At 42.0% G+C, this 13454-nt stretch overlaps 1 protein-coding gene across 3 annotated transcripts in view; it reads right to left on the bottom strand.

Annotated features, from left to right (window-relative positions):
* Nucleotides 1-13454, bottom strand: part of ROCK2 (Rho associated coiled-coil containing protein kinase 2) — a 582433-nt gene that overhangs the window by 138127 nt on the left and 430852 nt on the right. For all 3 annotated transcript variants that reach the window (XM_086926333.1, XM_086926334.1, XM_086926332.1), the window contains exons 13-17: nt 11097-11232; nt 10895-10986; nt 6926-7172; nt 5956-6062; nt 294-453 (exon numbers count right to left, since the gene is read on the bottom strand). In XM_086926333.1, coding sequence (XP_086782459.1) covers nt 294-453; nt 5956-6062; nt 6926-7172; nt 10895-10986; nt 11097-11232 — 742 coding nt within the window. The remainder of the gene's footprint in view (nt 1-293; nt 454-5955; nt 6063-6925; nt 7173-10894; nt 10987-11096; nt 11233-13454) is intronic.

Below are 13454 nucleotides of genomic sequence, written 5' to 3'. Positions count from 1 at the left end.
TGCAAATTAAATATGGCCTTACTACAAAAAAGCGTTGTCCAGCGACTACCAGCCTTCGCTCATTGTAGTCTTAAGGAAGCATACTGATCAAGGTTACTATACCCTATCAAGCATGTGTGCCATGAAACTATGACAGAAGATGTTTCCTGTTAGTCTATAATTGGCTTCTATTCTACAGGAGACACTGCTAGAAATCAATTGCTTTTGGGAATGTTTGCATTTCCCCCATGAGAACGGCAATTATATAAATTACTATATTAAACTGATTTTTGCACACAGTACGAAAAGATTACCTTTCATGGCTTCAGACTTTGTTTCTTCGATGGACTCGTAGATCTTATTCTTGTCTGCCAACCGTGCTTTTGTGGCTTTGTGCTCTGCCTCCTCCTGCTCCAAGCTTTGCTGTATAACTTTTAATTTGTATGTCATGTCTATCTCCAAATTATTCTTTTCCTGTTGCAAAATGAAGAATTTAGAGTTCAAAGACATGAGTGTGGATATACGCATAAGTGTTAAGGTCCCTGAATTCTAACCTCCATTGTATAAATGATCAGCACATCTTACACAACCCTAGTTCAGTCAACAGAAGGTTTTTATCCTGATGCTAAAAAAGAACGGGGAGAAAATAAAAAGCAAAAGTACTAACAAAGGTGTAACAAGTGATAACTCCCACTAATGTAACATGTACATTTTTATAGAAGGGTGACTTACTTAGCCTTGAGACTATGGGTGCAGCATACCTGAATAGAGAGTCTGCCACAAGGCATGTCATGAAACTGACCTTCAGAATGGCTTTGAACTCCATATATGCAACCTTAAATATCTATCCATTAAGAATGCAAGTGATTCTGTCCCTTACACAGTGTATACAAATTCATTTTCCATATGTGTAAAGAGGACAATTTTGAAGAAATTTAAATGTTATATACCCTGTTCGCATCTCTTCATGGTATGCACTGCTGTAGATTTACATGCTCTGCATACTCTTGTCATTTAGTGTTCGGCTTGTATGTGTACAATTTATTTTTCTAGTGACTCCTCCCTGGATCGGTAATACGCATGGGCATCAACACCATTGTTAGATTGTTTTCCACACAGCAGGTGTGGCTGGAGATAGAGAATAAGAATGCATAAAGAAGTCCATGCTAAAGAAAAGATAGTTAAAGAGAAAAAAGGACATCCGCAACAACCGAAAGGCATCCAGGGATGAGGGTGGCATATTTTAATCTACAGCACTACATGCCACAAACAGTTGCTTAAAGGGTAACTTTTTCCATTTGTGGCATATTTAGCTGTAGATACACATGCTCTGCACAGAAAGTAAAGCAGTTTCTTTGTAAGGCGGTGGCTAGCCATTGGATACTACTGAAGATTTTAAAAAGTGTACGTAGTACAGCCTGGCACACTTGATGTCAAGCTAGGACATCCACCCAATAGTTTTTGGTGCAATTGTGTGGTTGCATCGAGAGCACACCTGATGGAAGTATTGGAGATAGTCTGCCCTTCAGTCACAACCTACCTGTATTGGTACAGGAAATGTTATATGAGCTACCCCATTTCATACCACTGGGCACGGTCGTACCTCGCCAACAACCCAACAGAATAGGTGATACGCAAACGAGTCGCAGATTATGAGGCAACTCTTTTCCCCGTCGCATCAGACCCTGTCAGGGGGCGGGTCATCCCCAGTATCCTGAATGTTGGCCCTTTTGAGGGTGCCACGCACAACCGATGAGTTTGGTGGGAGCTGGCCTCTAATGTAGGGTGAGTCAGAGGGTGAGGGCTCTTTGTCAACCGTCTGGGTGACAACTCTGGCCTTAACTGGGTCCTTGAACACCTCCGGCGTAGGGTTAAGCATTCCCTAAAGCATAGGCAAGAATTAGGAGGCACGCAGAGGGTGGGAGAGCGTTTCCACCAAGAAGTCCTCCTCTTCTGGTACGGTGTGTAGGTTCACTTTGATAACGGTAGACTTTGTGTGTACAACCTCATGATCTGAGGTGGTATCATAAGGATAAGAAGGTTTGGCAGGGTACAAGGCAGGGTCACTTGCATCTGGAGGGACAACCCCATAATCATTTTATGGGTCATTCTGAAGTTCCAGGTCATCAGGAGCCGAAAAAGGATCTAAGGGTGGAGGACACCCTTCCCTGCAAGATGAATGTGTAGACCCTCCTGGCAAAAAAGGGGGGAGCCATGGTGGAGGAGGAGGAGGAGGAGGAGATGGAGGAGAAAGGTGAGGAAGAAGAGTTGAAAAGTAGGTCTAGGGGCAACAAACTTTTGCCTCTATTTTGATGTTTTTTCCACTTTGGAGACGGTGGGGGTCCCAACGCCAGTGTAAGGTGAGCTTCCTCTGGCAAGGGAGAGTCTACTGCACCTGTGGTGGGGGCTTTGCGATCATTTAGCCCGTGTGAGGATGAAAAAACAGTCTTCCCTAGCAAAAGTCCAACTCCTCCTGGAAGCATTGTAAGATTGGCAGCTTCTGATCTTTAGAGTCTGCTGTGGACAGGCGACTGGATGACAAAGTCTGTTTCGGGTTCGGGGCTGTCTTGAACGTCAGACATTTTTTCGGCTCCAAAGTCGCATTGAGCCACCTGAGGGTGCCGATGGAGCTGTCGGCACCAAGGCAGGACAGGTCTTTTCTAGCTGGCTTATTGCAAGAGACTAGGTCAGCTTTAAACTCTTAGATTGGTGCCGGCCATGGCTGGGAGATCGTGGGGGCTTGGAAGGCTGTGTCCTCTGTTGCAGGCCGATGCCCAGCTCCCTGAGGGGCGATGAGTGCTGCTGTATACCAGTACTCACAGCAGTTGTCTCGTGATAGTGACCCAGCATTGGTTGCGGGTCTTGGATCTCCGAGTCTGAAGGAGATTCAGGTTCTGTGCTCAATGATGAAGCTGTTTCAACATCGATCTCTCCGTCCATTTTCCTAAAGGATGTCAAGGGAATAATCTGCTCGATGTTGTTCCATGGCATGCCGACCTAGTCTACGGTCACAACAATTCTGAATTGCCTTTTTCGACCGCAAGACGAGGACATGCAGAGGTTGCAGACCGTGCGTTGATGTGCCCACAAGTACTCTGAATGGCATTTTGGACAACACCGAAAAAGTGTCTTTTGCATCACAGTTCTATCTTTTTACGAGCACAACACTTGATAAGGGGAGGCCCGACAGGGGTGAAGGTCTGTGCGAGTCATCAATGAAACTGACTACCCAGATCCCATGGAAGGACCACAACAGTAAAGAGAAAACATTGGTGTAACAAAGGATTGTTCAAAGGAAAACTCGAGAAGCTCAGACGAACAGCGTAACATGACGTTGACTCAGAACCCCAGCAAAGAACATCCAATTACAACGGGAGACGAAAACAATCTAACTATGGAGGTGATGTCCATGTGCATGTGCATTACCAGTCAAGGCAAAAGTCACTATACCATGTGATTCAACCACTTCGTCGAAGAAAAACAAGATGTACATGTTCGAGCCCAACACTAGATATCAGAAGTATGCAGAGCATGTGCATCTATTACACATGCCACAAATGTAAATTTCAGAAGAGCTAGATTCCCTTTTCTTGAGGACTCGTTTTAACACCTCTGCTTCACTCTATTGAGGACCATCAATTTGGTACTTGGAATAACACCCAACCGGTACAGATTTATACTACAGACCACTCAAAGCAGTAGAGTGCTAAACTAACTGGTAGAGGCCATTAAGGCGAAGAGCATTATTCAACTTGTTTACTATGAGGCATTTAACATTCAAGAATTAATGTGGGAGAATGTATGGGCGTTTCTGGGCATTTGAAAAAATAAAAGACATTTAAGTATGTGTAACTGGACACAGCAGCATGTTAATATTGTCCATTTTCAAACGCCCCTTATGCTGTAAAGCATTTCTATGTCATCTGGATTTAACTTAATTATTGTTGATAAGTAGATTTAGTAGCAGTGACACCATCAGCAGAAGCATGCTGTAGATTGGCATCTCTAAAATTGGTGAAAACCGAACAAGACGTCTAGAAAGCGTGCTGCCCATAAAAGGACCAGTTCCAACATGACAACACAGAATGGCAGAGCGCTTCTTGCACTGTGCCACATAGGGTATGATTTTGAGGCTTTAGAGCGCATCTAATGCCCTAATCACTCAGAATTACATTCTCTATAGTCCTTTTGCAACCGGATATAGGCCTGTCACAGACAGTACAACTGAAATGTTCTCTCCTGCGAACTATCAAAATATTTTTCCCCAAAATAGAAATTCCTCCACACCTGAAGGCCCAGTTGATTAACATTTTACTGTCATTAACTACTGAAGCAATCCTTTACATGCAATATAAATCATGCTGTGGCTGCGTTTTTGCTAATGTTAGGTCGAGTTTCCATTACAATCCTGTTCCTGGGTACCATGGTGGCCTTTCTATTGGCCAGTCCTACCCAATACTTTTAAAGTTGTTTCCTAATATTTGCACCCATTCCAACAATGGTGGTTTGCTGCAGAACGGACACTGCAACACAATCTGAAAGTCATAACTTGTTTGTTCTTTCCACACCATCTTCCCTAGAGTCTATCCCCAAATTGGGAAATTCTTGTAAGAACAGAGGAGAGACTGTAGAGACATACCCTAATGCATTGGCTCTTAAAGTTGTGACTTCTGTGGACCCACACTTCATAATTACTGGAATCCAGGGGTCCCTCACTTATTAGAATCCTGGGATCGCCATAGCGTCTTATTTGGAATCCATGGCAATTTTAATGATTTGAACCACAAGACAATACACACAAATATGGACACAAGCATTCATACAGCTACACAACATTTTTTATATTTTATTTAAATTTCACAAACGCACATAAAAAATTAATTTTAATTGTAATATAAAGGTTGCTGCTCTTCTAAATTCAACTGAGGCCATCCATTTTCCATACTTTATTCTGTGTGACTGCTCCCACAAATCAATCGGAGGATACTAACAACTTTTAGGCTCCAAATTCGAATTCACATTTTTAGAAAGTTTTAAAGTGTCAATTTTAAATGTTTCTTTTTTATTTATAAACACCTTATTAATCCATTATTATTCAATTTTTATTTAATTTTCTAAGCAATCACTCACCCCTGAGTAGTCATTGCGGACCCCCAGGAATCCCCGGATAAAAGGTTAAGAACCACTGCCCTAACCTAAGCCCATTTTGACATTTAATGATCTTAACAAGTCCCTCCTTAACAAAGGATGAACAATGAAATGCATAAGCGCCATAGTCACACTACTTTTGATCCATATTGTATATGTCTTCAACATACTTTTCCCCTTGATGAAGCAAAGAAATGGGGCACTGAAAGCTATCTAATGTCATTCCCTCTATTTTGGTTTAAGTAATGGATCTCTTGTCCAGTTTACTTATTTACCAGTGTTCCCTTCATGACATATGTGAATAACCACTTTCTTCAAAGTGCTGGACTCTAATCTTACGTGCATATGCAACATATTTTGTTAGTATCTTCTTTCCTTCAAAGGCAATTGTACAGGTCAAATGCAAACAAACTGACAAAATTGGCAACTAGATAAGCTGCTCTTATATAGTGCTTGTTTACATATGTCATAAATATTACTTAGTATCGCCAGAATACCAATGCACTTTTCCCTTTGAAATAAAGGGGTGAGAAAGGTATGCAGTGATCCTAACGTCTAACTTGCAGATTGCACATAGGTCTCAGCAGCAGTACCTAACTTTTAAGTTATTCTACAGGCTTATTAGTGCAAAGCGTTTTACATTTCCAGTATATTGTACCTAAAAAGGTCCATCAGAAACTTGCTTATTTTATTGCTTTATTCTAGATAATCTACGTACAAAACATTTAATGTATTTTGTAATGAGAAAATTAGAACGTTCACAAAACGTCATATAACAAGCAAGAAACACGATGTTATGGCATAAACTGAATGTCTGGCAAGTCTTACCTTTTCCAAACCGGACAGCCTCTCCTGCAACTGTCTCTTCTCCAGGTCAGCCTTCGTCAATGCCCCTGTTCCATTTTTTAACTCTTCTTCCAGACCAGATATTCGTGCTAATTTAAAAATCACAAGATAATAAGGAACCTTCAATATTGTAGCAAACTGCTGCTCCAACTCTATTCTAGTCTGTATTCTTGCATAGAAAGTTATGTCATGTGGGATTTGTTTAAGTGCCACTTATACATCCTGACAGCCCCTTCAAGCATATAAAAGTACCTTGTTTTATAATCAAGAGGGTGAAACTTGATACTAATTTTATTTATTTTGCACTGCTCCAAAGCATTGCACAACAGCAATAACCACCAGAGGGTGCTTAGAAAGGCACAGTGAGAAGAAACGGGTCTCTAGGCATATATTATAAACCAGACAATAAGGGCATCACAATGTCCAAGCCTCTGAATATCTTACTTTCTAGTCTTGTGTTCGCCATTTTAAAATGAATTAAATTTTGCAGTTAAAACTATTATAAAACAGCTATGGTAATACGTATTCAATGTGAGGCTAACCACATCACATTAGGAAATACAAAACGCAATAGCATTTTAACAATTTGAAATCAGTTAACTTACATCACATCAATGAGTAAGCTGCACCCTTTAATGAACTTCTTTGCAAATATAAGACCTCAAAATGCAAACCGAATGAACGGTTTGGCAAATGCTAAATTTTTGGATGATATTAAACATAGTAGACGTATGACTGGGGTATATTAACCATGTATTAAGCCATTTGTATAACTTGTATTTATCCCTGAATTATTTTAATAGCCAGTTCACTTTTCCAGAGCTAATAAGTGAACACAAATTGGTTATATCAGCCCTATGTCCTTTTGTTCACTTGACCACTGATTTCGCCTGGTAGGAGTACCCAATTTGTTGGAACAAATCACGCTTTCCTGCAGTGTTGGCTCAAATACCTTGTAAATCGGTGATAATCTCGGAGCCATGACTTCGGTCTCTCCTTTCGGACTCGAGGGCAGACTGCAGATTAATGTAGTCCTTCTCCAACTTGAGTTTAGCACTTTCAAGCATGCAGTATTTATCCTGCATTTCCCGGTTGTTGCTTTCCAACTGTTGGATCTGCTTCGACATCTCAGTCTGGTTCTTTCGGAGCCTGGCAGCGGTGTCCGATTCTGTTCGTAAAAGTGCATTGGCTTCATCTAGCTGCAGGAGCGGTAGGATGACACATTTGAGAGAGAAATTATTTTTAAACATTGCCTAGCTCACCAGGTAAAGTTTCATTTATTCTTGAGGGAAAGTGAGACAACAGCATTGGCAAATTAAAACGTAAAAGTAGCAAAGTTGGCTTCATGTAACTATTTTTAGCACCTTTGCCCGAGACAAACACCTGATTTTGGAGTCATTAATTGGGTTTGTAACATTCAAGCAAAACCACAATAGTTCAACACAGACCACAAAAGAGGAAGGAAGGAAATTCAGAATTGTCATAAGGAGGCTCAATGGCATGAACCATGACAGCATTGAATCCCAACTTTCACTGAATCTGAAGTCAATTGAATTCACCCTGGACACCACCTCACACTCAAGGAACACTGCCAAAAATACATAAAAAGGCCAGCTTTTTCCTCTAAAGAAAGTGAAACCGTTTTTTCCTGAAACGACTTGACAACTGCTGTTCAAACCCTTGTACTATTGCAAGTGGATGGTGGTAATACCGTGCTCCATGGCTTCCCAGATTTCACACTAGTATCCTACTCAGGGCCTGAGGAAATGTGACCACATCACCGCCATCCTGGTGGCAACTCCTTTCGCTATACTTTCCAGGATGCACTATTTCCAATACTAGTTGAATGATTTACAGACCATCACGACCAGTACCCCCGCTTACAGTCAAGTTCTCCATCTCCGGTGGTAATTGGCATAGCCAAGACATCATCAGACTAAGACAAGTAAAAAAAGACTAACAAAGCACCTAAGCAGAAACAAGGTGCATCTACACACCCAGTATCTGTAACAACATCCACATAAATCAATCAGGACGGCTCTAATGCTGCTCATCTTTTGGAAAGAGTTGAAGACTCACCTCTGTAAAGAACACTAACTACATCACAGTGCATTAACTGTCTACAACCCAACTATCCCTCATATCACTCGTTGACTATGTGTTTCTCTTTGACCGGGTATGGCGCTGCACTGCATTTTAGCTAGTTTCGGGCTACAGAAATACCAAACACATGAGGAAGCTTAAGAATTTATAATAAGTAATCAGACTATCACCATTCTCTACCTTTTCCCATCACAATTTCAATATCAAAAATATAGCAAGCAATGGCAGGTATTCGACCAAACCACACAGCAGACACCCACAAGCCATGTATGTACAGGTCAGCTGCTAAAACCATTAAATCCACAACTACAAAAGACTGCCCATTAAATCTGATACCACGGAAGCGTGCCCTTTTTGTTGAGGGTCCATGAAAGCAACCCTGCACTGCATGCACAGCAACTGGCAAAGCAGCCACAGAAAACCATACCAGTTTAGCCTTAAATCGCCATACAGTATTAGAATGCTCAACATATAACCTAAAACCAGAAAGGTCAGAAGAATTATCACAGGGTACAGAATGATGAAACATCTTGGGTCTTAAAGGTTTAAAAGAATGACTTTTCTTAAGATCACAGCCTCCACATTATTGACTATTAGTGTGGCATCAAGCACAGCATGTCCCAGTTCCTATCTGCTGAGAATAACAGACATAAGCAGAGAAATCAACCGTGGCATTAAAATCCATTGGATCAACTCTTTTAAAAGACATTTTTAAGCAGCCCCACAGGATACAGGCAGAAAATCTCAGAACAGAATGTAGGGGCATAGAAGCAAATGGAAGAACGGACAGTTCTCCACATGGCCAAAGAATGCAGTAACACATTTTGAGTAGTATAATACAGCTTTCAGACCTGAAACATTTCAGCACAAAGGGGTGCTAAGCCTCGATTATCTTTACTCCTAGCACTTCAAACAAACTGTGAAAAGCTTCCATTTTATAGGAAGGGTGGTGGTACGAAGCACTTGCCAGTAAGGCCAATCTTTCAATAGGAACTCTGTATGGATGGTTATAAAGCAACGTAAGACTCCTTCCGCTCCCTGAGGGATGGGGGAAAGTCAGGCAAAGGCAAAACCTACATATCTAACACAAAACCTAATAATTTCAACAGATCTACCTCTCTTCCCAGAATTTCACAGAACGGGTACTAAAAGGATAGGTCAGAGAGGGCCAGGGTCTTCCAGCCAAATTCCTTATAAAAGGGGTGTGGCATACAGTTATCAGTATATTATAACTCCAGCTCATGATCTTGACGCAGGAGCCATTTTTATAAGACGAGTGCTGGGAAGGGACAAAGAAATACAGGCATTCTAATTCACAGAATCACTACCTTCCTTGGTGTAGACTTAATAAAAGATACTAATCTGGGGACTGGAAATAGTACAAATCCATCAGCTGGAATAAAACAATTTAAGAATGACCTGGTGCTATGCTTCACAATAAGCAATTCAGGGAATGCCAGGCCTCTGGAATATCAGGCTGCATAAGACGTTGTATTGGTTTTCATTAAGAAAAGCGTGAATAAAAGCCATAAAAACAATACGCATCATGATACTGCTCAATATTAAGCCCTTGAAAGTAAGCTGACAAATCACATGTATTGCAACCGTGTTTCTTGCCTGGAACCCCTGCATTGGAGAAATAGTTAAACCACATACCACATACTTTCACATTTTTGATGGCCATCCTATTATTTATAATGCTATTCATCCACCCTGGAACAGCAACCAATACCATGCAACTACTGTCATTCAGGAAGAGCACTCTCAGAGTGCCAGTGACAATCAATGTCACGTTTTGCAGGTAGAGGTCCTAAAGACACGAAGAGCCTGGTACCATGCAGGCCACCCATTCATTCACAAGACGCATCTTTTATTCCTTTAGTGGACAATACAAAAAAAAAAGGTTACAAACGTATACCTTCTTTAGAGCATATTTACAACAACTAAATAAAACAATGCAAATAAAGCAAGAGTGAAAGTACTGCTAGAAACAACTCAAATACCAAGATCTAGAACAGAGTCTGCAGCAGGGAAATAGGCAAACAGAATTTCTGGGTGAGAGGACAGATAAGTAATTAAGCAGAGGAACTAAAATGCTTTAGGAATTTGAAGTCTGTCCTGAGGCTGACACAAATCATCCTCCTAATGCACATACTGAGGTAAAGGAGAGGAACAAAGTACTACAAGGCACCTTCCAGTACCATTTCTTGATTCAACCGTGGCTGTCGAAGCAGCGGCTTATCTCCTTCAAAGCAAGGTTTACTTCATGGCCAGGGATGCCAGAAGGGGCTGTAGAGCTAATTACAGCCACAGATATGGTGCACTACTAAAAATGCCGGCTAGCGAAGTGACTGCTTGGTTGAGGTGTTCTGCTTGTGAGGCTTTCACTGACATAACTTGAAAGAGCGAGGAGCCGCTCATTCATATTCGGGTGACAAAATCCCAGGCTAAATAAAGTCGGCAGTTTCCGAACATCTACTCTAAAAATCTGAGTTTGTCTCAGGCAATCACAGTGCTAAGAATGCTGGCACTAACTACAGTTTACCTGCAATCCATGCCAAGAGAGTGTGTGAAGGAGAGCAGACTACCAAATCTGAAGATATGCGCTGGGAGAGATTAGGGAAATTGTACCAATTACTTACATGCAATCAGAAGTTAAGCGTTAGTTGCCCCACAATTATCTGCTCTCCTTTTAAGATCAGGCCCACAATTTTGGGCAGGCAATTTTACAGTGGGTCAGGACTTGATTAATGAAATTTCCATTACTCCAACCCAAGCTCTGCTAATGTTTTCTATTTCTTTCACTGAAAACACTTGCCTGTCTCTGTAGCTGATTGATTTTCTCATTGGATATTTGGGAGTTATGATTTCTTTTTTTAAGGTCATCCAGTTGATCTTTCAAACTGTTAACTGAAAGAAGGAGAAAAAAAATAATACAAATTGTAAATTCTTGCACACAAGGATGTAATCAATATTTGGAAGGATCAGCAGTTCAATCGAGAGCATTAAAAACCACTTACCGTCATTTTCAAGGCTTCGCTTTTTGTCAGCCTCATTTTCAGCTTTCCTTTGGTATTCTGCATTTTTGTGTTGAAGCAGGGCTTTTTCCCGTTCTAGCTGCCTAGATATGGATTCCAGATTTTTTCTTACATTAATCTGCAAACAATCAAAAGAATGGAATAAGCTTTTATCTTGCTGGTAATGAGATGAAATATTACAGTTGTTTATATATATCCTCTGGAAAGGAGAACTCTTTGTAGATAATGGTAGTGTTGTGCAATGAGATGTAACAGAATGTTGTTGAGCTGATGTGGAAAAAATACAACTGGTATCATTTTCTGCTTGGAGGTACAAAGTGTTTATGCCTTTCTGCCTAGCATAGAATGCAGGGATAAAATGGGAATGCATGGGACACTGGGTGACAGGTGCGGTCAAAGGCCATTTTTCATTTCTTTTTTATTAAACAATGAAACAAAATTAATTGCGGTAACATTATACAATGCAGCTCAGAAAAAAAGAAAAAACAGCAGCAGTCTTTGACCGAGACCTAGAAGGATAGCAACCCTGCGACGTTGGACCATGACAATCTGTACTCAACAGGTCAGGTCGGCAGTTAAATCAGTAACTTTATCGTTACATTACATCATCAAATCGACCCACAGGTTCACAGAGGCCCCCCTTGTACTCACTCCACTTGCCTATAGTTTAAACCATTTATTCGGGTACTCCCTTCCCATATATACCATCCTCACCGCCAGCATGCACCAATCCATGTTGTTCTTCCAGTCCTCTAAGCTCAGACTCGATTCGGCTTTTCACATGCGAGCTATGCTTCGCTTGGCCACCATCAATCCCAAAGGTGGTCCATACGAGTGAGGTCTGATTCGTCCCACACATTGAGAAGACACCATTTGGTGGACAGTGCCAAGTTACTTCCTGCCACTTCATTGAGACATGCGAGTACCACCTCCCAATAATTATGGAGCATGGGAAAACTCCACAGCATATGGAAAAAGGAACCATCCTGACTACACTTCCTAGGGCACCCAACATGGTTGTTTCACACATTTTAACACCTTGAATGCAACAGCAATTCATCCCGGATGCGGAGCTCCCTTGAATCCCATTGTTCATGACGAGCTCAGCTCGTCATGAGCACACGAGCAGTGTACTGCATGACGAGCTGAGCTTGTCATGAGCATGGAAGGGGTTAACCAGGGTAGTAGAGTATTTTCAATACCAATCGAAATCTGGAGCATATGGCCACCTCTCTAGGGGAAGCCAAGGCCTCTGGCCGCTCTTTGTTCTCCAAATCCCCAACTGTCTCTCCTAACTCGCTTGCAGCTTGGTTATGAGATCAGGGAGTTATTTATCAATTTGAGGTAGGTAAGGGAGATAGCCTTTCTTGCCATGTGTTCATCTAACAACTGATCCTCAAGTGGAGAGGACTCTGGGAGACCCGCCCCCTCTGACTTGCCCTCCAAAGGGCGCTCCTGACCTGTATGGAGCGAAAGGTTTCAGTTAGGGCCAATTGGCATTCTTCCTGCAGCTCAGAAAAGGAAAGTATGTCTCCCTGTGTCCACAAATCACCCACATTTGACAGACCTATGAAGCCTATATATCAAACTCACCGCGTGTGGCCAGGGTGCCCAACTAGTCCCATCCAACAAGGGGGTGGCTGGTGCGATTTTGTACCTCCACCTCGGGTTGTGAAGTGTGGTATGCCAAAGTGCAACCATTGTAGCAGTAGGGCTAAGTGTAAGCACAGCCCCAGGACCCAGGTAAATGGTTCTGAGATGGCCACCAGGCTTCATGTTATCCCTGTCCATCCTCTATGCCGGTTCCTCCTCTGGAGATAAACCCAGTGATAAATGGCCATTAGCTGTGCCGCCTTGTAGTATTTTTTTTATATCAGGAAGGGATATACCACCCGCAAACCAGCTTCAGGTCAGTTTTTGGAGAGCAATAGGTAAGGGACCCCTAGGCTAGAGAGGGCTAAGCCCCTAATTATCAATGATCTGGAAGCAGGTCGCAGGAACCGGGTATGGCATGTTGTGGAGCGCATACAAGTAGCGGGCACTCCAATGTTGGACATCCACTCTGACCCTACACAATGGTAGTGTAAAACCCCCAGGATCACATGTGACAAAAATCCCCAAAATCTGAGTCTCGCCTCTGAGAACATATATTAGTGATTTATGTCAATTGATGATATAGCCTGAATACATCTGGTGTATTGTGAATACTTGCATGAGTCTCTCAAGGGACTCAGTGGGTTCTGCCACATTCAGTGGGTTCTGCCACATACAGCAGATTATCATCTGCATAGAGGGAAATTCTATCTTTCCATTCTGCGGTCGAACTCAGGCCTCTAATCA

Source organism: Lissotriton vulgaris, chromosome 6, assembly GCF_964263255.1.
Source record: "Lissotriton vulgaris chromosome 6, aLisVul1.2, whole genome shotgun sequence".
Taxonomy (NCBI): Eukaryota; Metazoa; Chordata; class Amphibia; order Caudata; family Salamandridae; genus Lissotriton; species Lissotriton vulgaris.
The sequence above is the reverse complement of the archived record's forward strand: the minus strand, read 5'-3'. Positions and strand labels throughout refer to the sequence as shown.